This window comes from Vitis riparia, chromosome 6 (assembly GCF_004353265.1).
Source record: "Vitis riparia cultivar Riparia Gloire de Montpellier isolate 1030 chromosome 6, EGFV_Vit.rip_1.0, whole genome shotgun sequence".
Lineage (NCBI taxonomy): Eukaryota > Viridiplantae > Streptophyta > Magnoliopsida > Vitales > Vitaceae > Vitis > Vitis riparia.
The window spans coordinates 4,954,459-4,980,906 of record NC_048436.1 but is presented as its reverse complement, the minus strand read 5'-3'; the positions used below and the strand labels follow the sequence as shown (position 1 = coordinate 4,980,906).

Sequence of the window (26,448 nt, the reverse complement as noted above, 5' to 3'; positions counted from 1 at the left end):
GATCTCCAACTTTTGTGAAGGCACCAGCACCAAAAGAGCCTCCACGCGCCGTCCACGTGCAATTTTCCGGCCGGCGGCTGCACCTCACGCGCCTGCGCGTGAGGCCTTTTCCGGCGACGCGCCTCCTCCTCCAGCTTCGCCTGACGCCGACCAGCCTCCCTACCTCCCTGGTTCTCCCATCCGAGCCCTGCACATACCTCTTTTGGGGATTTTTGTCTCCGTCGGTCCTCCAAACAGTCTTTCCGGCGAAGCTCCGACTACTTTTTCTCCACTCTAATCCCTGCACGTGCCTTGGGAAGTGTTCTTCTACCTTTCTGGTGGTACCACGCCGCGATCTGAGGCCGTCTCCCTTTTTCGGTGGTGCCACGCCGCAATCTGAAGCCGTATTAGGGCTCTCTTCGATCCAAACATACTTCATTCTCCAGATAAGTAGATATGACTACTAAAAATTCCATTTTTTCCGCTGTTATATCTGGATCTCCTATGATTACTTCGGAGAAATTGGTTGGCAGTGACAATTATCTTTCCTGGTCTGCCTCTGTTGAACTTTGGTTTATGGGTCAAGGATATGAGGATCACTTGATTACACAGGAGGCAGATATCCCTGAGGTTGACCGCGTACAGTGGAGGAAGATAGATGCACAGTTATGTAGTGTATTATGGCAATCGGTTGATCTCAAGATTCTTCTTCATCTTCGGGCCTACAAAACTTGTTTTAAATTTTGGACTCAGGCCAAAGGATTATATACGAATGATATCCAACGTCATTATAAGGTGGCTTCTGCTATTGTCCATCTCAGCCAACAGGACTTGGATCTATCTACTTATATTGGCCAGATTGCCTCTCTTAAGGAGGAGTTCTTGACTGTGATGCCTCTTACTCCTGATGTTGGGGCTCAACAAACACAGCTTGACCAGTTCTTCATGGTTCTTACTCTTATTGGCCTCCGTCCGGATCTTGAACCTGTCCGCGATCAGATTCTTGGTAGTTCATCAGTTCCGTCCTTGGATGATGTGTTTGCTCGCCTCCTCCGTATCTCCTCCACTCAGACTTTGCCATTTGATAGCACTTCAGATTCTTCTGTGTTAGTTTCTCAAACTAGCTCTCGAGGAGGCCGCAGTGGTACCCGAGGTAGAGGTCAACGTCCTCATTGCACCTATTGCAATAAACTTGGCCACACTCGCGATCGTTGCTATCAGTTACATGGACGACCTCCTCGCACTGCCCATGTGGCCCAGTCCTCTGATTCTCCGCTGCCTCAGCCTCCGAGCTCTTCCGCATCTCAGGCTTCTGTTGCCTCTGTTGCCCAGCCTGGTAATGCCTCTGCCTGCTTTACCCACACATCTTCTCTTGGACCCTGGATTCTAGATTCTGGAGCTTCTGATCACTTATCTGGTAATAAGGATCTTTTCTCCTCTATTACTACTACCTCTGCTTTACCTACTGTTACCTTAGCTAATGGTTCTCAAACTGTGGCTAAAGGTATTGGTTTGGCCATTCCTCTAGCTTCTCTACCTCTCACTTCTGTCCTTTATACTCCTGAATGTCCTTTTAATCTTATTTCCATCAGCAAAATCACTCGTACTCTTAATTGCTCTATTACCTTTTCTGATAAATTTGTGACCTTGCAGGACCGGAGTACGGGGAAGACGATTGGCATAGGACATGAGTCTCAAGGCCTCTATCACCTCACCTCGGATTCATCTCCTACAGTTTGCATTTCCACTGATGCTCCTCTCCTCATTCACAATCGTCTGGGCCACCCTAGTCTCTCCAAGTTCCAGAAGATGGTCCCTCGTTTTTCCACTTTATCGTCACTTCCGTGTGAGTCATGTCAGCTTGGGAAACATACTCGTGTCTCGTTCCCAAAGCGTTTGAATAATCGGGCAAAGTCTCCTTTTGAGCTTGTCCACACTGATGTTTGGGGTCCTTGTCGGACTGCGTCTACTTTAGGATTTCAGTATTTTGTCACTTTCATTGATGACTATTCTCGATGTACTTGGTTATTTTTAATGAAAAATCGAGCTGAGTTATTCTCTATTTTCCAGAAATTTTATGCTGAAATCCAAACCCAGTTCAATATTTCTATTCGTGTGTTACGCAGTGACAATGCCAGAGAATATTTTTCAGCACCATTTACTTCGTTTATGTCCCATCATGGGATTCTTCATCAGTCTTCTTGTGCTCGTACTCCTTAACAAAATGGGGTAGCTGAACGCAAGAATCGCCATCTTGTTGAGACAGCTCGTACTCTCCTCCTCCACAGTAATGTTCCTTTTCGTTTTTGGGGGGACGCTGTTCTTACCGCTTGTTATTTGATTAATCGTATGCCCTCCTCTGTCTTACATGATCAGATTCCTCACTCCCTTCTCTTCCTTGACCAACCACTTTATTTCCTTCCTCCTCGTGTCTTTGGTTGTACTTGCTTTGTTCATATTCTCACTCCTGGACAGGACAAGCTTTCCGCCAAAGCCATGAAGTGTCTCTTCTTGGGATACTCCAGACTTCAGAAGGGTTATCGTTGTTATTCCCTTGAGACTCATCAATACTTTATCTCCGCTGATGTCACCTTCTTTGAGGACTCACCATTCTTTTCCACCACTTCTGAGTCTCTTCCTGTTTCTGAAGTCTTGCCTATTCCCCTTGTCTCCCCACCTGATGCTATGCCTCCTCGACCACTTTAGGTTTATCATCGTCACCCTCATGTCGTTGCTCCTCTCCTTTCTGCCGAGGCACCTGCTGACTCACTTCCTATCCCTTCGGCTTCACCTACCCCGGCTCTGCCTTCTCCTAATGACTTACCCATTGCTGTTCGGAAAGGTACTCGCTCAACTCCTAATCCTCATCCTATTTACAATTTTTTGAGTTATCATCGATTGTCTTCACCCTATTCTGCTTTTGTTTCTGCTATATCCTCTGTTTCTCTTCTAAAGAGCACCCATGAAGCTCTTTCCCATCCAGGCTGGCGACAGGCAATGGTGGATGAAATGGCTGCTCTGCACTCTAATGGCACTTGGGATCTTGTTGTTTTACCCTCGGGTAAATCTACCGTTGGCTGTCGTTGGGTCTACGCAGTTAAGGTTGGTCCTGATGGTCAGGTTGATCGCCTTAAGGCCCGCTTAGTTGCTAAAGGCTATACTCAGGTTTATGGTTCTGATTATGGTGACACATTCTCTCCTGTTGCCAAGATTGCTTCTGTCCGTCTGCTTCTCTCCATGGCTGCCATGTGTTCTTGGCCTCTTTATCAATTGGATATTAAAAATGCCTTCCTTTATGGTGATCTTACCGAGGAGGTTTATATGGAGCAACCCCCTGGTTTTGTTGCTCAGGGGGAGTCTGTTTTAGTATGCAGGTTATGTCGTTCTCTATATGGCTTGAAACAATCTCCTCGAGCATGGTTTGGCCGTTTTAGTTCTGTTGTTCAAGAGTTTGGAATGCTTCGCAGTACAACAGACCATTCAGTTTTCTATCATCATAACTCTTTGGGGCAGTGTATTTATCTGGTTGTTTATGTAGACGACATCGTCATTACAGGCAGTGATCAGGATGGTATTCAGAAACTAAAGCAACACCTTTTTACCCACTTTCAGACCAAAGACTTGGGGAAACTCAAGTATTTCTTGGGAATTGAGATAGCTCAATCCAGTTCTGCTGTGGTCCTTTCCCAAAGGAAGTATGCTTTAGACATCCTGGAAGAAACCGGTATGTTAGACTGTAAACCGGTAGACACACCTATGGATCCGAATGTCAAACTTGTACCAGGACAGGGGGAGCCTTTAGGAGACCTCGGGAGATATCGACGGCTTGTAGGTAAATTGAACTATCTCACCATTACTCGTCCAGACATTTCTTTTCCTGTGAGTGTTGTTAGTCAATTCCTACAGTCACCATGTGATAGCCATTGGGATGCTGTAATCCGCATTCTTCGATATATCAAAAGTACACCAGGCCAAGGTGTGTTGTACGAGAACAGAGGTCATACTCAGGTTGTTGGTTACACAGATGCAGATTGGGCTGGCTCACCCACAGATAAACGTTCCACTTCAAGGTATTGTGTTTTTATTGGAGGTAATCTAATATCTTGGAAGAGTAAGAAACAAGATGTAGTGGCCAGATCTAGCGCTGAAGCCGAGTATCGAGCTATGACTTTGGCAACATGTGAACTCATATGGTTGAGACATCTTCTTCGAGAGTTGAGATTTGGAAATGATGAACAGATGAAACTCATATGTGATAACCAGGCCGCATTACATATTGCATCCAATCCAGTCTTTCATGAAAGGACCAAACATATTGAAGTTGACTGTCATTTCATTAGAGAGAAGATCGCATCAGGATGTGTTGCTACAAGTTTTGTTAATTCAAATGATCAACTAGCTGACATCTTCACTAAATCTCTCAAAGGTCTTAGGATTAAATATATTTGTAACAAGCTTGGTGCATATGACGTATATGCTCCAGCTTGAGGGGGAGTGTTGAATATAATGTATTTATAGTGTATAACCTTTTCTTGTTAATATAGGACACATATATGGTAGGACACATGTATGGTAGTTAGGACTCTTAGCCTTGTAGGACTCTTAGCCTTGTATATATATATATATATTTCTCAATTGTAAGTAGATTATTACATTAATGAGAATCAAGGTCTTTCTTCTTTCTCTCTCTCAACAGTTCTAAAAACCAATGTTTTCATAATCAGACTGGTCATTGAATAAAAAAAGTTACCGATTCACGATTCATTGGTCGGACCGGTGGTCAAACTAGTGATGTCATAAATATATATTTTATTATTTTATATATTAGAAAAAATTAAAAAATTAATAAATTCGTAAATTTTGACAACATCTACCAACGGTAGAGAGGGGTACCAGCCGAAGCTGCTTTCCAATGCCGGCTTTGCCAGTTAATAACAGCAAGGAGCTTTGCCGACTTCTAACACCTCGTGGAACCGGGAAGAGCTTCGCCGACTTCCAACGCCGCAGGTTGCCAACCTATAATAGTTGCCGATGGACGCCATCTGGGTGTCACGGGCGGGTGCACGTTAGGGACAGGTGGAGCGGCACACCGACAGCTGCTGCGGGGGTAGGACTAAGGCGGCAAGGTTTTCCAGTTTCTAGACTTAGGCAACTTATATACCCTCCAAAACGACATCGTTTTGATGCTGTATATATATAAAAAAAATTAATTGAACATGATGGTTTGTTCGGTTCACCGGTTGGACTGTCAGTTTAAGCGGTTCGACCCCGGTTCGAAGTCATTCCGGTCCAATTGGCCGGACTGAAGCGGAACAGTGGCCGGTCCGGTTTTCAAACCATTACTTAAAACAAAGATTTTTTTAGAATAAATTTTAGGTACTTTCACTTATTTTTGTATAATATTTTGAGCAACAATTGAAAATATAAATAGTAATTTCAATTTTTGCATTGTAAATAAGTGAATTGTACTTTCGCAAACCATAAGCTAAAAATACTACTTTTTATACATGAATTTCTAAACAAAATTTTGTTCCTATAGACAATTAAAAACTATTGTTAAGAACTATTCCCAAAATCATTTTTTTAGAACGTCTTTTGAAAACATTCCTAAATCAACCTTTAAATTTTGTATCTTGCCCTAATTCCTTAAACTTGGGAATTAGGATTGATAATTAGAATCGTGGTTGACAAATTTTGTAATTAGATGTCATTAGGTGCAAAGTACATATATTTGGGCTTCAAAGTATATCAAATAGAGACAAAAAAAAAAAAAAAATCACTTCCTTGGTACTCTCGAAGGTCATCATTAATTATTCCAATGATGTATAGGAAGATCAAACAATAGAGGATTGTATCAAGAATTATGTATAATAAAAACGAGAAAGTCAATAAATCATTTTTATACGTTACTTAGAACTCATTTAACTTATTTTAACTCTTCTATATAAAAATTTAAATAATATAAAAATATATAAAATTTTAATTTACTTTAATTTTATTTATGTATTTTTTCATATTTTTATATTAAAGTTAAAAATGAGAAAATGAACGAAAAATCCAATATTTCTTCTTAGAACCAAGCATGGGTTTAAAGAATTTGAGGTACTATTTTTTCTTAATATGGTGCATTTAGTAATTTAATAAAGAAGGGGATGATTAAGTCCAATTGAGGAGATGAATATTAGGATTCAAAAATGTAATGAAAATTCTTATCATTAAATTAAATAAAATCTTAAATTGAATAATTTACTAAAAAGAGCTCAACCACACTAAAAATATTATGAATAGAGTGTTTTAAGCCCATTATATTGCTCCATCAAACTAAGAAAATATCTTGTTTTGATTGGGAACTTTTGTTTTATTTTATTTTTTCTAATTTTAAATATTAGGTTCTCATTTATGACTTGAACTTAAATTATGAGTAATTAAATAAAAAACAAGATCAAAATTGTTAAATTTATAATAAGAAAAAAATTGATGAATAAGAAATACAAATGGGTCTAAAAGGAAAATCTTAAGCTTCTACTATTATATCGAGCAGGTAATTATTAAAATGGGGACCAATTATACTGGGTCAAGTGTATAAATTATTTTTTTTTTAACATTTAAAACAATTTAAAATATTTTGGGTTTTTAAACAAAGTTTTGTTCTATAAAATATGATAGAAGAGTTTTCAAAAATTATTTTTGAAAATAGTTACCAAATAAGCTCTTAAATTTTTACATAAAGAATGAATTGTGCATCCAAATCAAAAATAAAAATAAAAATAATAAATAAATAAATAAAGAGGAGAATGAAAATGAATAAATAAATAAATAAATAAATAAAAATAAAATAAAGGAAAGGAGAAACAGAAATAACCAAGTGAGGGTAGCAAGAGATAAGAAGGTAAAAGAAAGTTGATGGAAAAATCCAAAATGGAATAAATTTTGGAAGCCACAATGTGTCATCATCTTCTCTACCTGCTTGCCTTGTACCTGAAACTCCTTCTGTACCTTTCCCCTTCTGTCTCTCTCTAAAATTCATCGACCCTTTATTGCATTCTCTCTTGCCCTCGTGGGTTTCGCTTGTTGACCCAAGAAAGGCAGGGATTTTAGAGAGACAAACCAAAGGTGGAGGCCGAAAAACCCTAGAAATTTCACTCCATGGAAGGTATTAATATCCCTATTCTTCATTTCAGATCATGTCCGATGTTTTCTTTTGTGATACTTGATGGGATTTTGCGAATAATTTTCAAATTTTGGCGTTGGAAATTAGAAAATTCAGTCTTTTGCATATGTGGGGCTGCTTGATTGCTTGGAAGAACGAAAAAAAATCAAAGGAAGTGGGATTTTGAATCTTATATTTTATGTTGCTTTGGTTTCCAAATAATGAAAAGCTCATGTAAGTCGTATTAACAGCTGGGTTTTGACTTTTTCTTCCTACATTTTCTCAGCAACCAAACAGGCGCATCAGTTCTTTTTAATGTTATTTTTGGGCTGATTTCTTCGTTAATAGGTTGAGCATTCTAGTAAGAAGGTTGTTTATGTTTGGGTTTCCTGTTTTATTTCTTAAATTGATTGTTTTTAAATATATATTGTATATTTTGTCCCATAATGTGATAATGCTATTCTATTTCCTATGGAAAGGTAAAGAAAATTATTTTCATTTGTCGGATGAATGATTTGTGATCCTGGAAATTTTTCTTTTTCCTATATGTAGGTTGTATTTAGGTCTATCATAAATTTCCGTATTAGAATGCAGGGCTATTTTCTACTTGAAATTTGTATCAGAGTTTCTAGTTGCTTTCATGCTTTTATGATGCGGCTTGACCAGCCTGTTTACTTGATGAATTTCGAGCCTTTTCCTTTAATAATTTTTTCTAGAAAATGTTCAAGGCAATGCTGGATGTTGAAAAAATTCTTAAGTAGGGTTTGTGGGTTTTTGAATGAGGATGTTGCACTAACTTGTAATTGTCAGACCTGATTAATATATTCAAGTGGGAACCAAGCACATTGACAAACAGACGCTGGTTGAACAAGGCACAGAAATGTAGGATGGTATGCTGCATTTGCTAATAAAGATATGAACTCATGAAATGAATGTGAACAAACAGTTGATCACATTCTTTTACGTTGCGCATCAACGGGAATCTTGTGGCAGCTAAATTTTTCTTTGTTTGGGATTGATTGTGTGATCCTCTCTTCAATAACACCAATGTTTTTAAGCTGGAATCAATGTTTTAAAAGGCTAAAGGTGGTCTTGAGGTGTTTTCCTCAGATGAGGTAAGGAGTAAGCTTGAGGCAAGACAAGGTGTAAGCCTCAATTTAAATAAATAAATAATAATAATAAAATAAAAAATAGAAAAATAGAAAAATATGAATAAATCCACAAGAAAATTGAAAAATAAAAGCGTATAAGCTTCATAATAAGAAAAGTAATTATTCGTTATCGTTAAAATTTTCTAATTTAGATCAATTTCTCTCTTCTAAAAATTTATTGTTTTTTATGGTTTCATCAAATAATTTTCAATACTAGTAGGAGCCTCTAAGGAATGTAATCATTTCTAATTGCCATATTACCCTTCCCATTACTGAAAATATCATCCATTTTTCTTGTCTATGAATTGCAATGGTTTTTGTCCTTATCTATCAATAATAAAGTAATGATTATATATGAGTTCAACCATTAGGGTAGTCAAAAATTTCCCAATTTATCTTTTTAATATCTCTTTTCCTCCTCCATTTAAAGGGTTAATTGGAAGTCAACCAAGTCTTATTTTGTAAAAGGCTTAACCCAAGTTAGGCCCCGATATAAAACTCAAGAAATCTATACAAAAGCTCACAAAAGCATTGAACTCATTAAAACTCATTGGATACAAGGTTTTAGCCTCTTAAGCCTTTATAGCCTTGAGGCTATAGTGTCGATAGAGTGAGGCTTAAGCCTCAATTACCCTAACTGAGGCTATAGCCTCAAAAGACTACTTCACATAGCCTTGTCTTGGGGCACACCTCAATAACCTTCTAAACATTGGCTGAAATGGACATTTTGTCGAGAAGGGGTAAAATAAAGTGTGGTTGGCTGCCCCTTTGTGCCTTTTATGGACAATTTGGTGGGAGAAAATTTGAAACCCTAACTGAGGCTATAGCCTCAAAAGACTACTTCACAGAGCCTTGTCTGGGGCCCACCTCAATAGCCTTGTAAAACATTAGTTGAAATCGACACTTTGTCAAGAAGAGGCAAAATAAAGTGTGGTTGGCTGCCCCTTTGTGCCTTTTTTGGACAATTTGGTGGGAGAATTTGAAAGTGTGGAAATTTTGGAAATCACTCAAATAATATTTTATGTGTGGTTTTTTAGATTTTGTTAGGTATTGTATTGGAGAGACATCTATGTCTATGTTGGATTTTGTTGATTGGATAGGTTCAAAGTAGGTCTGGGAGGGATCTGTGCTTTTTTCTATCTTTTTCTTGGTGCCCTTTGTATAGCCCCTGCATACTCTGGTGTACCCTTGTTGTAGCTCTTTTTGTAGCTTCTCTTTTTATACATCATATATATGCCTTGTGTTTGCAAAAAAATGGATAGTTGATCGCTTGTTCATGACCTAGATGGAGAGGAATGGCAAAAAGGGATCTGTAAGGCCAACTTATGTAATAGGATAAGGCTCTGTTGAACTGAGTTGCAGATGTAGAATTCTTCACTTCCAAAGTTTAGTTACATTTAATTACAAAGTCTTCTACTTTTCTCATGCATCTTTCATATTTATGATTCTTTAGATTTTTGTGTTTGCAATATTATTGGGATTTGTTTACTTATCGGCTGGTAGGACCACAAATGTTTCCTGGTAGATTTTTTTTTTTTTTCCTATCGTCATTTTCAGTACTAATATTATGTATTTTTTTTCTGCTTTTAATGTTTCAGAATCAAGTGAAGTGCACTCTGAAGAGAACAAAATTTGTGAGGAGAAGAACAAGAAAAGAAGGCTTAAGACACCATCCCAGGTTCAGGCTCTAGAGAAATTTTATAATGGTATGAATTTTCTGTTCACTTGCCTTGTTGTATAATGCATTCTTAAATAGCTTACAATTTTTTTTTTCCTTTTTCTTTTTTTTCTTTATTTTATTTTGTTTTATATTTTTACTTTTCCCAGAACACAAATATCCCACAGAGTCCATGAAATCAGAACTTGCAGAAGAGATAGGATTAACAGAAAAGCAAATTTCTGGATGGTTTTGCCACAGAAGGTTGAAGGACAAAAAGCTATTGGAAGATGAAGCAGGTGCAAATGGAAGGCAAGATCGTTCGAGTGGTGTTATACAGGATCGTGGCAGTGGATATAGACAGGATTCATGTGGCAGCACCAAGCACGGGGATTATAGGCATATTGATCCTAGGGAAGTTGAAAGTCGAAGGTTCTATGGGCAAGAATTTTCAGCTGCAGACCTTAATTATGAGCACAGGAGTCATTATACTGGAAATTTTAGTGGCAGGGGTGACACATCATCAGAAAGTAGCTCAGATTTACAAGATAGGTTTTTTCCTCAGAATGAAGATCCTTTTGATGTTGAAACTTCAAAACTTCCAACAAGGAGTGGAATTGTCATGCCAATAAATACCAAAGGTGCCCAAAACAGGGGATTTGTTCGGCCATCAGGATATTTGAAAGTGAAGGGTGAAATTGAGAATGTTGCTATTACTGCTGTTAAGAGGCAACTAGGGAGGCATTATCGAGAGGATGGTCCACCACTTGGTGTTGAATTTCAGCCACTCCCCCCTGGTGCTTTTGAGTCATCAATTAGGGATCAAGATGATGGTAAGTCGTGATGCTTTTTCTGTATGTTAATGTTTCATGTTACTGGTCCTGTCATAACTTAGTGTCTGATTACTGGAGTTTCAGTTTTGTTGCACCAATTTTTCCATTGCTTTCAGTAATTTTCCTTTCCTTGATTATGTTAGGTATGTTAAATTTTCTGGAAATGAGTTAACAACTTGTAACTCTTTTATCTTTAGGCATATGAGAGTAGGAAAGCTAACCTAAGCCAAGTTGGGATGCTGGTGGGAGGGAGCACCAATGCTTTTGGGGGCAGAATGTATGAAGATATGTTTCTAGTTTTTTATCTTATTAACTATAGAGCGGGCAGATCCCTTTGAATGAATTATGGCATTGAAGAAAAGGGAAAAAAACCTTTGTCATTGCATATATGACTTATTTGTCTGAAAAAGTTATTTATCCTCAGCAATAGGGTAGTATGCAAGATGAAGGTTAAGGGAAAAATGCTGGTGCCAAACTTGAGCATTATAGTTTTGTGACAATTAGCTAAGTTGTTCTTTATAGGAGGTAATAGGAATCCCTTGTCATATTAAACCATAGGACCATATGGTTTCTTCCTTAGGGTAGAGAGATACAGAAAACCTGAAGTTTATCTTTAAAGTTTGACAGAGGGCCCAAGCATGCTATTGGAAATAGGATGTGCAAAGATATGGTTCTTGAAATATCCATGTTATTGAAGTGTCCAGTTTTATTTAATTTATAGAGTGTGTATATGCCATGCACTTGTGACGTGGTTATTAGAGTTTAAATAAGGTAGACCATGGGAAAAGGGAAAGCAAATCCTAAAGTGGGATTGTGACTATTCAAAAAAGAGTCAGTGGTATAGTTTTATCTTATGAACATTGTCTTACTAGATAAGATGTCTTTTCTAGGAAGTAAAAAGGGATTTTTCATCATGTCTTAACTGTATAATCCATAGTTCCTCTGGCAGAGGAGCATAAATACTGACAGCTTGAAATCTAGGTTATTGCATCTACAGTTCAAAATTTACATTTAAATTCAAGTAAACAAATGTTTCATGGTTACATAAGTGATTATTGGATTCATTCTTGGATAAGTGATTAATTGGAAACGAGTGAAATAATATGTTACATGAGTGTCTTGTGGGAGGTTCTAGGTTCAAGAAAATGTGATCTACAAAAAAAAAAAAAAAAAAAATGAAAGAAAGAAAGGAATTAGTCATGAGTTTGAATGGGAAGATCTGATATGAGGGTGGTAGAGGTGAACAGGGAGCAACATGGAAAAAGCTTCAACCCAAGAATCTGGTTGTTTCCTGAAGCTGTTTTGCTCATAGTTTGCAGGCTTGCAGCCAATCAGTTAAATTTGTTTAGTAATTTTTATTTTCTTCATTCATTGGCACATAAAATTTTGAAGTCAACCGACACAAACTGGCGGTGCATATGCTACAAGAATGGGAGCGATTGCATTTATTGTTATCTGAAATCTTACGACTCTTACATTTTATTAAATTGATTCCATGAAATGGATGTGTTTTGGTTTAGTAGAGATACATGGTATTCCAGTTCATGGAAATCTCGTCATTTTGGATTGTTTCGATTGCAGATAATATCAATTAAATCCGAGTTTGAATGTCAAATTTCATGGGTTTTTGTTTGTCTATTTCCTGCCAGCCCATTGGATTGGGAGCATGTTTAACCATTGACTTGCATTTGTTTCCCATGTATCATGATCATGGCAAGTACAATGTTCAGTACATTTAATACTTTGACTTGTATATGATTATGAATGATGATGTGTCATGTTCCTCAGTAATTTCAATGCTGAAGAGATTGAAGAACTATAATTTGATATTTGCATGTATGCATGTATGCATTTATGTATTTGAAATTCTGTTTTTGATATATTATAGGTTTTATAATTATTGATGTGTCCTTTGTTGAACTCTTTTGCAGAACCCTACTATGTTGGCAATTCCATTATGTCCCAATCCCCGGATAATCCCGGAGTTCGCAAACCACCCAGTCTTAGTACTGTAAGCAGACTTTCTGATGCATTCTTTTTATGTTTTAGCAAATTTAGTGGTACTCAAATTATTTATTTAATATTATAAGTAATAACTGTGTGTTTCATTTCAAGGAGCATAGAAAAAATGGTGGAAATGCTAATTGATTTATTTAGTTTTGATTTCACAAACTAATATCATAGTGAACCCTTTCATATATCTTCCAAACATTCTTATGCATGTAAGGGTGAAAAAGAGGATGGTGTTACTCTTTGTACATGGTTTATGGGATTGAATTAGGGGGAAAACTTGCTGTAAATTTGGACAAGGGTAACTTAAAAGGATTTTTTTTTTTTTTTTTTTTTTTTAATATGGAAATTGGATAAATATATCAAAAGAGCACCTAACATAAAAGGGGAGTGATCCGAGTATCCAAGATGTGACACAAGGTGAGAGTAGTGAGCAAAGACAATCAAAAGAATGAAAAGCAAAGAACTGTTAGTTTAATTGGCTCAAGCTAGAGAGTTTGCTTGTTTATACTTTGCATTTTCTTATATTTGATTCCTTGTAGTTTTGTTTTTCTTTGGTGGGAGGATTCCTCATCCTTCTCTTGTACATCCTTTTTATCAATATATTCCTTTGTCGTTTCTTATCAAAAAAAAAAAAATGGCTCAAGCTATCTGCAAAGTCAATAAAGAATGGACTCCACCACTTAGCAAAACCACAAATGCAAGGGTGAAATGGAAATATAATATTAGGGTTCATGATCAAAGCAAGGATGGTTAAGAAATTGGGATTAAAGGAAGGGGCTGATTATATAATAAGTATGTAAAGCTTTATGGAAAACAAAATCAAGAAGAAATAGGAGAAGAACAGGGACAATAAACCTTAAGGCTCCTTTTGGATCATGAAAAGTTTGAGAAAAATGAAGGAAAGAAAATAAGGAGAAAAAAATAGAAGAAAAGCAAAAATGAGGGAAAATGAAAAATAAGCTTAAACTTAATAAGTTTTTTCTCCCACCCTTTTTCAATTTTTTCCTCTCATATAGAGAATAAAGAATTTAAAATTTTGTAAGTTTTAAAATAATTTTTATTATATTTTTCTTTCATTCATATTTCATGTTTTCCATGAGAAGTCAATTGATAAAATTTGAGTTTCTTTTCCTTTTTTTCCTTTCTCGGAACATGGGAGTCTTACAAAGGTTCTCTAGGAGTCTCACACAGAAAAGCAATCAATGGAGTTTCACAATTTAGAATAGAAGCTTTTGCTAAATGAGAAGTTACTAAGCTTTAGATGAATCAAATTTTGGAGAATTGCAACCTAGGAACTCTATGAATGACATTGTAGAAATGAAGACTTTCCATAATGTCTAGTTCCAAATCCGATGCAAAATTATGAAGTTAAGAAATCGATGAGAAAAAAGGAAAAGGAAAAGAAAAGGAAAAATCTTATTAACAACTAAATAAAACCCAAACTAACTATAAAAAAGGTAAAATTAATAAAACCTATAACCAAACACCTTGTAACATGGGCACCTAAGATTCCTAATTTGCAACATTTAATAATACGCCAAAGTATATGATTTTCACATTATGATCAAGGAGTTTAGAAGTATGTAGATTCAAACAAATCCAACCAAAAGAACTCTTTCATGTGACACCTATGGTGGGACCCAACGATTGCTAGCCATCCTATTAGTACTAAAAATTTCCGGATTGCCATCTTCATCACCTAAAATAATTAGATTATTTTGTATTTCTATGACCTCTACTACAATTACATAAGAAACTTGAGTTCATTTGGGAGTGATGCTCGTAAAAGTGCTTTTAGCCTATGGGCACTTTTGTTAGTAACACTTTGACCGCAAATCTATTGTAATTGAAATACTAAATAATCCTAGCTAAGAAAAACCAGAGATAGAGTTATCACAACTCTGTAGAATTCTGGGTTGTCATCCTTTAGGATCAACTCTAATGTGTTCAATTGTTTTTTGATTAGAAGGAATAATTATTTGTTAAAGCTAATAAAACCCTAATTTAAATAAATGAGAATAAAATATGGATGCTAAAATATCTAACAAAAGCTAAACAAAAAGAAAAAAAAAAAGAAGGAAATGATCCTAAGAAGATCACAAGTTTGATTTTGAATATGTGAGAAAAAGTGAGATTTTTCCTACTTTGAGGATCAAAGAGAGGATACAAGATTTAACCACATCTTAATTTAGATCTCAAAAGTTAAATCAACCTTCAACTTTATTTCTGATTTTGATTGTTAAGCCCTTCATCCCAAAATTCATCTTGATCTCATGTAGGATCAATTAGAGCAATTTATCCAATGATTGAGAGGCAATCAAACATTATTGAAACCAAGCTAAACATCGATCATCCTTTAATTGAGTGGAACTACTTAGATAATACATTCATGTATAGTGAAAATGAAAAATTAAAGAGTTTAGGTTTAGAGTTTATCATCCTTCCACACATTCCTCATATAGGTTGTCCATCTCCCTTGCTTTGTTTCTTCATATCACATAAAACTAGCCAAACATGGTGGAGAATTTCTCCTCAACCAATGTTTGGTTGCCAAGAAATAAAAATAGAAAAGAATCAAAAAGAAAAGAAAGAAAACCTAAAACTATATTAAAGAATGAAAGAAGAGGTGTTCAATCTCTCTCCCTACGTTCTATATCTTTTTAAACCCTAAAACCAAACAAATATATATAGCCTAACCCTAAAAGAGATATGTGACAGCTTCTGATTAGCTGCTTATTCCAAAAATCACATGACAATTTTCAAAAAAAATAAAAATTGAAATTTGCAAATGTCTAGGGCCCATTACAGATTGGAGAAGGGCCGGGTTTGCAAAATTTGAAGTGGAGAAGGCTGGAACATGAAATGGTAGAACCCATTTCAAATTTTGGATGACTTTTGAAATGGGAAGTTGTTTGGCAGCAGTCCATTTCGAATTCCCAATGAATTTCTAAGTGGATTTGAAATAGAAAGTCCCTCTTGCACAACTTGCTTCAATCGACCATAACGTTTTTGTTTCAACTCTGATTTGTGAACCGTTCGAAGTGGTAGAGTCCTGATTTCCCAAGCTTCGAAATAATGTGGCTTGCCTTGTAACTCCCATGAGAAGCTATCCAAAATTCAAGTCTTCAGTTTCACCCATTTTGCTTCTTCACTTGATTCTTGCTCCAACTTAGTTTCCACATAATTTCATCCTCTCCAACCATTTCCATAAGCTTTGTCTCTTATCTTTCATGATCATGCCTTTCCCTTTTTGGCTTTGCTTGGCTCTCAGCTCCTCCTTGTCTTAAATGCTTGACTCCCTTTCTGCCTTGGTTATGATTGAATTTTTCAATTCATATCTTTGCCCTAAAATTTAGCTCAAAATAAAAGTTAGCATCATAGCTAGGGCCTTAGCACCAATTCGAGTTAAGTTGAGTGATTTAAGCCTTTTGTATTGCATAAATCATACCATACATGTGTCGTTAGAGCACTTAGTTTGGATTTGATCACACTTCTATCAGAAACAATTTTGTGGGGAATGAGTTAGTATTTGCATATAAACCAAAAATGTATTTTGAAAATGCCTTTGATGATGACACATATAACAAAAAAAGTGATTTTTTGAAGAAGCACCTGCCAAGTCTAGTACAAAAATGATTTCAAGTGATTATCTAGATTTTTTTTTTTTTTTTTTGATAGGAAACGACAAAGGAATATATTGATAAAAGGAAGTACAAGAGAAGGATGAGGAATCCTTCCACTAGAGAAAAACAAGACTATAAGTAATCAAATATAAGAAAATACAAAGAAAAACAAGCGAATGCTCTAGTTAGACCAACCCATTGGGATTACACACCGCTAACCAATCAAGTTGTAGTGATTATCTAGATTTTTAAGAGAGATTTTTAAAACTTCATCAAATGCCTAATTTCAGTAAGAAAAGTATTTGCAAGCATTAGGAAGTACTTCTAACCCTTTGAAAATACCTTCCAAACGGACTCTTAGTTTATTTAGAACGATAAGACAGTCATTTTATTAGGGACTCATCTTATTGAGATGAATATTTTTTTTTTTTTTGATAAGTCTTATTGAGATGGAAAAATGTTCTTCACTTTCTTTTACCATGTAAGTTTGCAGTTCATCTGTAAATTGTATGTTAACAAGGAAATACATGGTAAGATGCATGTTCATATAGTTTTATTATTAGTGAAGTGACTGACACTTTTAGGTACTGGGACCAGAATTTAACTTTGAGATTGAATTCATTTCTGAATTTTCTGAACAACTCAAGTTTCGGGAAATCATTTCTGAAAGCAATTATATGACAAGGAGCCTTGTATCAAGTCCAGGCTCAATTCCTGCACTACTGCGCTGCAACCCCCATCATGACTGCATCATCACTGCTGTTATTATGTCAATACTACATCACCCCTCCTACCATTTTTACTGCACCAGGACCACCTGTTACTGCCCCTCTACCACAGTACTCCACCAACATCAATGCCAGATCACCACCACCATAGTTGCCACTCTTGTCACGAGCAGTGCATCTACTTCTATACTATTACTGTATCAAAATGAAAGGTCTATTTGGGGGATTCCCCCTCCGATAAAAATTTTCATGTGTATCTATCAACTCTCACTTGCATTCTGTGCTTAAATTGAAATACAATAACAAAACACTTCCAGAAGCTGAAGTTTCTCACTTTTGCTTGCACCTCTTCTGGTGCTGCATTAAAGCAAAGAAGGAAGCAAATGAACAACATTTACTTTTGAACTTGTGGAAATAATTAAAAACCTGCTGTTTTGCCTTCCCATTAGTTTAAATTGAAGTACATGTTTAATTTTTGCGCCTCTCTCTCTTTTTATTCTTGAAATTTATTGGTCACAGATGATTTATATGATAAACTAAATTCTTGTTATGTTCAAACACATTGCAGAGATATGAAGTGTGTAGTTCCAAGTTGGCTTCTCAAAATTCTTGTATGGAAGAGGCAAACTTTGGAACCATGCATGGATTTGATAGTAGGGACAATTACTCTAACCGCCAATTAAAGCAAAAGGGTTCTTTTCCTAATTATAGCAATTCGTCCCCTGGCTGGAACTTTTCCAAGGATATGCATGAAGATGCTGCTGGAGAAACCTCCTTTGTTAATAGCAACAAGAACTATGAGATGAGGTCTAATCCTGGTATTGAAGGGATGAGATTGAGTTCTGTTTCTAATCGTCGCCTTCATCCCTATGGTGGAAAAGTTACTAGTGAACAAACAGACTCTTGGTTGCATGAGTATGATGACATCAGGCCCAAGATTGTCCAGCAGAAGGAATACTTGAAATCTAAACCTTCAAATTTGATACTTCAGCAAAGTGGGTCTTGTGATGATGAAGGGAGAGGGCAGTTGAGAAATATGGCAAAGGTTTAATTATTACTTTATATCTTTTTGTTGATGTCTTCTATAGTTTGACGGCTATCATGATTGAAGTTTTGGGTTGAGATTGAATCTTGTGATTTTTATTTTCACAGATGGAAGAAGTTTGTCGAGAAAGGAGAGCAATGAGAGAATATTCTGATCCAGTAGGTGAAAAGGTGCAACCAACAAATGAAATGAGAGTGAGTGTTGGCTTGTTAAACTTCAAGGCATATCCTCAATTTGTTTTATTTTGATCAACTTTTTGCTGATGCCTCATCCTCCCTTCTTTTTTTTCCATAAATGTTTGAAGGTTGCTAAGAGAGTTAGAGATGAGTCTCCACCACTGGATTATGCAAAAAAATCATCATTTTCTGAAACACCAACATGGGGAAATCAGATCAAAGGGTTAGTATAAATTCCTCCATGTGATTAGTGTGTCTGTCTTTAAAGCTGTCAAAAATTCATCTTATCTTGTCTCAGTAAATTTTTTGGCTGGAAATTTTCTTGGCAATTGATTAATTAATAAATGAAAGGATGAATTCTATATCTCTAATTAGCACACAAGTAAAAATTATAAAACACCTGATTCTAGTGGAGTGTTTATTTTGTTCTTGAAAATCAATTCACAGCTGTGGTAGATGATCTATTTCCAACCCTTCTAGTTTTGAGAATTTTTTTTTTGAGCCTATGAGGTTGAGTTCATTTCATCTGTCACCCATGATATAGAATTGCTTTTGTAAATTTAATGAATAAGCAGGGGTTCTTTTGCAAGTCAATTGCTTCATTGTTTTGGAAAAATGACCGAAAATGCCTCCTTACTGTGATGGTTTAATGAGTGGGATTGGAGTTGTATCTTTTCTGAGTTATGTTACCCCACTGAACATCCAGAAAGCATTGCCATAGGTTTTGCTTTTAGTTAGGCTCTGATAATCTCTAATTTTTGCATGTGGAAGTATGAAGCTGGAAAGACAATTAGTGGAACTATTGCCAATGCCACATCATTCATAGTTGCTCCTCATTGATCATAACACCGATAGCCTTGTTCTCGTGCATGATGCTGTACTGGCTTATCATCTGCATTGTAGTTATGAAATTAATTTTTTAGCGGAGGTGCCTCTATACACATGTATGTGTTTGTTTATGTGAATAGCAATGCCTTTTTCCTTGAATGCCAATTTCCCTAGCGTTTGGGTGTTCCTTTGATACTAGGTGTTGTGTTGTGTTCTTTACATGCATGTACTGGGATAATTGGAAAACATTGAAGCCATCAACACAGATTCTCTTAAAATTTGAAATGGCTGAGTGGTGGGACATAAATGAAGTCGTAGAACTGATACCATCCCTTCTGTTCTGATGATCCCTGGTTTTCTGTCCTTGTCCAATTCGACATACCTGGTAACTTGCTAACACTGCTTGGTTACATCATCTAGGTCTGCTATGGAGATGCCATCTAGTTTCAGTGAGGATGAAACTGCCGAAACCAGTTCTTCCATGGATTGAGGAAGCAACGATAGAGAGATCTGAAAGTTTCTCAATGTCACATCTGAAAGAGAGGAAAGAAACGGCCACCATGCCAAGTAAAGACGCAATGAAGCTGTACAGTTGAGAACGATCTGTTTAACCACAACATTAAGCACCAGTAGGATCAACACCAGAAGTAGAAGCAGGAGAAAGTTTTCAGTTGATTGCCCCACCCAAGTTCTTTTGTCCCTTACAATGCTTACCTGTTTATACATATATATATGTACAAAAGCTTTTACCTTTATTGCCTAACTGAGATTGAGATTCTTTTGGGAGTTTGATTGTAAAAATCTCAGTTGCCTGGGAGCTCTTCTAATCTCAGATTCATGCATAGGCCTGATCGCATGATACATTCAGAGCTCATGGCTCATGTTTTCTTCTCTATTTTCCCAATGAAGGGCTTGTCTTATTTGGTTTCAGAAGGTAAGATGAATATCTCCAACTTTTGCTAAATACTTGGAGAAAAACAATTACCCTGTCTGATAGATCTGGAAAATCATTCTTACAAATCAATGAAAAGCTGTTTAATCAATTGCCCATCTGTCCACTTCTACTGATCTGTCTGCATGGTCACAAGTCAGGGTTTTTTCCCTTCCCATGTAAAAATCCATGCGCATAACTTTTCAGACATCTTCAAGAACACATGAAATGATATGAAAACAAAATTCACCATACAGAACAATTTCTTGATTTGTATTGTCAAGGAAAGAAAAGAATTTTAAATCTTAAATCTTAAAACAAAATAAAAATATATCAGCCTCCCAAACAATCTTGAAAACCCCTCATAAAGAATTCAAACTTTGAGGTGTTGGACCGTGGGGTCGAGGGGATGCCTGCACAGAGGGCAAGATTTCCTCTCCGTCAGCCACCGCCATATGCAAAACCCATGAAACCTGTGCGCACACCCCATGCTCTTCACATCCTCATCCCCACTCTCCATCTCCTCCTGACACACCCCACACACTTCCCCCTCCTCCGCCACCGTCTCCCTCCTCAGCCCCTCCAACACCGGATCCACCGTTTCCGCCAATATCCTCCCCATCTCCACCATCACTCCCAGCTCCGTCTCCCTCAACACCGCCCCGAAGTCCCGGCAATCCGCCGCCGCCCGCGACTGAGCCAGCTCGTACGTCATCCTCTTGAGCTTCCGCAGCTGGAGCTCCTCTCCCTCGAACCTACCAGTTCCAGCTTCACTCGGGCGATGATCGGCGACGATCTTGCCCCAGTGCTCCAGTCGGTGGAGGATCTGGGCTGTTGCTCTGGCTATCTGAAGCTCATCCATGGTTTCAGGCTTCTTGAGGATGGAAGAAAAAAGAGGTTGAAGAGTTTCCACTTTTAGAAGAAGATAACCGTTTTTTGAAAGAATTTTAAACGGATATATAATTTGGTGGGCGGTATGCCGTGTTTGCGTCGGTCTCATCACGGGAAACGCGCATTCACTTTTCTATTTTTTATTTTTTTATTTTTTTATTTAATAAATAAATGTCAATTATTTATCACAGATTCACAGGAAGGGTGCAACTCGGCATGGGACCCACGGATGTAAATCCTGGCCGTTGGTATGATTGAAATCGCGTTGATTTGACTTGTAGGTATGACTTGAATGGTCAGGATCGGGAGGCGGCGAAGTGTGTTTGACTGTTGACTCTCTTTTTCTTTTTTCTTTTTTCTTTTTAATTTTCTCTTTTTCCTTTTCCTTCTCGTAAACGTGTTAAAAGAGGTAAGTTTGTGAATTGGAAATGGGGTGGAAGGATCTGGAATCTATTTTTACACATAGATATACATTTAAAAAATATATATATTTTCTATTTTTCTTTTTCTCAAAATATGTTTTAAAATTTATTTTTTAAAAACAAAAAATAATAAAATTATTTAAATTTGATTCAAATGAAAAATAATAAAAATAATGAAATTGGATATCATCTATTTTTTATCTTAATAAATGTTTAATAAAAAGTTAGCTTGATTAAAATTAAAAGGAATTAATTATTTATTTATATATTAAACCATAAAAAATGAATTATTTCCAATAAAAAATAAGAAAAAATCTAAATTGAATTAAAATTTGTTTGACAATGATTTTAGGAAGCATTTTTTTTTACGTAGAAAGTATTTTGAAAAAAAAAGAGATGTTTAATAAAATTTAGGAAATATTTTTAAAATTTTGAAAAATCACTTTGGATTTGTTTAGAAACTATTTTTAGGAACAAATTTATGTTCTTCATAATAAAAAAATTAGCAAAAACATGTTTGATAATAAAAAACTATTTTTAAAAAATAGAAAATAAGATATTTTTAGAGAACATCTATTAATTGTTTTTTATTATTTTCACTTATTTTCTAAGGATTATTTTAAAAAATAATTATACAAATATGTAAAATGATTAAAAATAAACTATTATACATAAAAATTATTTTTAAAACATATTTAAAAATATTATGGATCCCACAAGGTATTTTAAGTAAATTTATATATCCATTTATTTATTTTTTTAGAAAATAATTTTTACTTTTTTTTTTCAAAATATGAAAACTTTGTATTGATGTTTTTCCCTTTTTTGGGGAGTTTTCTAAAATAATAATTTTTATTTTTATTTTTTTAAAAGAATAAAAAATAATTATAGCTCATATAACACTGGTATTAATATTCCTTCAATATTTATATTAATTATTTTATTAATTTTTAAAATTCATTGGGTCATGTTGGGGCTTAGGGATGGTGCCATGTAATTTGTATTAAAAAAAGGCAATTAATGAGAGATTAGAGTTGGATGATTAAATAGCATGAGGACTCTATTTAATGTCAAATGGCTATAATTAAGACAATTATGAGCAATTATATGAGACAATTCATCATTTGTAAATTCAACTACAAACGTGGTTCGGTGTTAAGTTTATAAAAGAATTAATGGGTTAAAAGGGATGAAATAATTCATATATTTGTGAATTTAACTATTTTCATGTTTTTGTTTGAAGAATAACTCATTTTTTGACATAAATATCCTTAATTATTTTAAGTATTGTTTCAAAAGAAATGATTATTTTACAAAAAAAACTAAGAGTATTTTTTATCAAAATGAGACTAAAAAATGATGAAAGGTTAGATTTTTAAATTAGGTTTTCAATGACCCTTTTAATCAGATTACCCTTTATGAAAATGGAGCCATGTGACAAGATGATTAAAACATGGAAGCCGATGTGAAAATAAAGAAATGGGAATATATATATAAGAGTGTCCAATGTATGATAATAACATAAATACCATATACAATTCAATAGACTAGAAATATATCATGTGAGAAATGAGGAACAATGCAAAAATAATATAAAGAAGTTGAGAGAAGAGAAATGCAGACTTTTTTATAATGGTTCTGCAAGTCGCCTACATCCACTTTCCTCAAACTCCAAATAAAGTGGGGTTTTCATTATTTTAAAGACTTTTATAGTCAAAGTTTTCAAACTTCTACATTTGGATTCCAAGGTTCCAATGAACCTTCACAACTTCTTTGAGTAGTCACCCTACTTGAATAGATCTCTCACAAAGAGTAGATAAGAAAGAATTTGAGGATTCCGAATCTAGTAGCAAGTTAAGCTCTTAATATATGAAAAAATTAGGATGACTTTGAAGATGCACAAAAAGATTTGCGTGTCTAGAAATCCATGTACTTGTAGAAAAATTTTAAATAAGAAGAAAGAATGTTTTGCAATTGAATGTAGTTGTTGTCTTATCCATAAATGTTCTAATACTCTTCAATGTATAGGTTTTCTCTAGTTTAGGGACCCTAAAAGTCACAAGAAGACCTCAACCGGTCAAGTAACTAGTTTGATTGGTTCATTAGTCGTTGTGTATTTAATGCTCTTGAGGTGACTTTTGGGGTTTAAGTATTCAACTGTTTAGGCAACCGACTCAATGGACTCTCAACTGGTCCTCAACCAATTGAGGCTCTTACCTCAACTGACACACATATAATAATGGAAGAGAGAAAAGAAAAAAATGCACCATCAATCGGTCAAGTCCATTTGGCTCAATTGATTACACTGCAAAGTGCTTAAAATGACCCAATTTGAGGTTTAGAACCTCCATTAACTTGTGTACACATTCTTAAAACCTTTTAAGATAAGTTTAGAAAAAAATTAGCTCAAGGTTTTAATTTAAAACAAAATTCATTTATTTATCTGATTTAAAAAAAAAAAACATTTTAAGTTTAAGGAGTGATGAAAATAAAATTTTTAATGCATGAAAACAATTTAGACTTAAATGCACCAACAAATACTGTCTTTCATTGAATCCTAGGTCATTTCAAGTCTTCAAGAAACCTAAGTCTTCATTGTATTGATTTTCTTTCATTGTTGCTTGAGCTTTCTTTGAATTTTTACAAGTAAACCTAAAAAACTTAACATGATTTTTACCATTGGTAACTTTAACCTTGTTTTGTAATCATCAAAATCCGATTAGGGAAACCCTTGAGTTAACAGCTAGTAAACCATAAAACAAGTCATACATTCATTACCTATAAAGTATAAATTGATCAATATCATAGTGATCAAGCTTCAAAGGCTACCATGAAGTTTGACAGTGAGGAGAATGTAGTCGGGATAATGGCCCTTAGGAGAAATGTCTCGTGTAATATGGTTTGATTCATGTTATTTAACATCCTTATTGTAATGTTCTTATTGAATTAATATAAATCCTTTATTACATTTTAACCAATCCCTTTTACTCCATTTAGAAATAAATGAAACTTAATGGATGTTTGGTAAATCAACTTATTGACTTAATATGACTTCATAAATTAATTTAAATCATTAAGTAGATTAAACATATTAAGTTTACAACTTAAAATTATTTTCAACTCCAAGTATTAACTTAAAATAGTTAACTTATTCTAATATTACAACTTAAATCCTTTTTACCTCATTTCCCCACATTATTGAGAGTATTTAAAATTATGATTCTATATCCATAACTCATTTTTTATAATAAATATTTTATAGTTATCTTATATATCTACCATCTTTATATATAGATGTTTTATAAATAAATTTATTGCTTAAAATTAATAACAATGAATATAAATTAAAATGAATAAGAAGAAATATTAGTTAAAATTAATGAGAGTAAATGTGTCAATTTTATGATTTAGAATAAATTTTAATTTAATTGTATCAAACAACCTTAATACTTAAAGTAGAAAATAAATCATAAGTTTAAATTAACAACTTAAAAATAATTTAACTTAAAATTAACTTAAGTTACTAAGCAATAAGTATTAAGTTTTATCAAATACCCACTAATAATAATAATAATTGGAGAGGGGTCTAGTGCAAGTTTAGTGATTAAAAAGTCTTGAATTCAGGCATAGAATATGACCTAATGTGCAAAAAGGGCCCTAACATATGCGTACAATCACTTGAGGAAGGAAGATACAAGTGTATTATCTTAGGCACACTATATTTTGTCAAGAGGAATTATAATATTTGGAAATGGTGATGGGCTCCTCAAATAGGACTAGACTAATGGTATTGAGCATTAAATTGCTTTGGGATACCCATATATTAGACCGATACATCCACTTAGACTAAGTGGTAGTCTTTATTGAAAGGTAAGAGATCTTACTACATCCAATTTTTGGCTTACATGATGGAACTACTATTAAGTTTTCCAAACTAGCATTAAGCTTTGCACTTAGGAGAGTCAAAGACAATTCAAAGAAAGTCATGGAACCCAAAAATACTATCACATGGACAAGAGGGTGAAGAACTACTAACCGATCCACCATTATCACCTAATAAGGAGTCTACTAGCTCAAGGTCACATACTATAGGCTTAAAAGATATAGAGACTAAACTATCAAAAATGAGACAAGCAAAATTTTACAACTAGAATTTCTCATTTGCATTGCATCCTTGATAGATGAGATAAACTAATTGAAAATCATAATGGAGAAAAATTTGAAAAGAATAATTAACTTCATAATTGAATATGAACATAGTAGCAGTGTTAGCCATGCAACAGTTGAAGTCACCCAACTAGATGGAATCATGCTTCGAACCCCTTTAGTTGGTAGATAGAGTGTATATATTGGGTTGTGAAAGTTGCTTGGTTCTTCAAAATTAGAGATCAACTTGTGGGGAAGTTGGTGAAACCACATTAGTGTTGGTTCTTGCAAGTTGAATGGAAAACCTTACATAGTAGTATATCATTATTTTGTGTCAAAATCATCATTTTTTATTTTTGTAGGAGATGTTCTAGTGAGTCATCATCTCATTGAACATGTTGAATTTAGGAATGACAAACCCATTAAAGGCTTCTTTTTGTATAATGGTATTGGTAAATGATGGAAGTGATTCCTCATATGGCTTATAATGCTTCAATTATTTAATGTGGTTGGGTTGAATCAATAATCATTGGTTGTATTGACATTTTTTTGGTCATATAGTTGTGTGGGACTACGTTGCATTCAATTGAAGTTAGTAGACTATTGTTTTCTTGTTGCTTCATTGTTGATAATTTTATTGTTGTACTTCATCACAATAGTTGTGAGTTGGGTGGACTAGAGTGTTGATTGGCTCTATTTAATTCTTCTCTTAGTTGTGCATTTTCTTAGGCAAGATGCTCATTTTTTTGTTCTAACTCTTCCATACACCAGAGCATCTCATTTGTTTCCCATGACACTTTCTTTCTTTCCTTCTTCTACATGTTTTGGATTCTTGATATATATGAGGAGCATCTTATGGACATTTGCTATTGCTC

The 26,448-nt window shown here is 35.0% G+C and overlaps 2 protein-coding genes across 2 annotated transcripts; one reads left to right on the top strand and one right to left on the bottom strand.

Annotated features, from left to right (window-relative positions):
• Positions 1-6,882: 6,882 nt before the first annotated feature.
• Positions 6,883-20,113, top strand: LOC117916456. The gene is made up of 8 exons (XM_034832510.1): positions 6,883-7,132; positions 9,879-9,986; positions 10,108-10,770; positions 12,702-12,781; positions 17,703-18,179; positions 18,287-18,373; positions 18,484-18,578; positions 19,604-20,113. Exons 1-8 carry the CDS (start codon positions 7,126-7,128, stop codon positions 19,671-19,673), a joined length of 1,587 nt encoding a protein of 528 aa, XP_034688401.1. The 5' UTR covers positions 6,883-7,125; the 3' UTR covers positions 19,674-20,113.
• A 374-nt stretch (positions 20,114-20,487) lies between these two features.
• Positions 20,488-20,976, bottom strand: LOC117916326 (E3 ubiquitin-protein ligase SDIR1-like). Its single transcript, XM_034832280.1, has one exon. The coding sequence runs from the start codon at positions 20,974-20,976 to the stop codon at positions 20,488-20,490; it is 489 nt and encodes a 162-aa protein (XP_034688171.1).
• Between the last annotated feature and the right edge of the window lie 5,472 nt (positions 20,977-26,448).

Coding starts and splice junctions, on each gene's coding strand:
- LOC117916326 (XM_034832280.1), bottom strand. CDS start 20,976: ATGGATGAGCTTCAGATAGCCAGAGCAACAGCCCAGATCCTCCACCGA.
- LOC117916456 (XM_034832510.1), top strand. Junction 18,374..18,483: donor AACCAACAAATGAAATGAGA/GTGAGTGTTGGC, acceptor AAATGTTTGAAG/GTTGCTAAGAGAGTTAGAGA. Junction 18,579..19,603: donor TGGGGAAATCAGATCAAAGG/GTTAGTATAAAT, acceptor TACATCATCTAG/GTCTGCTATGGAGATGCCAT.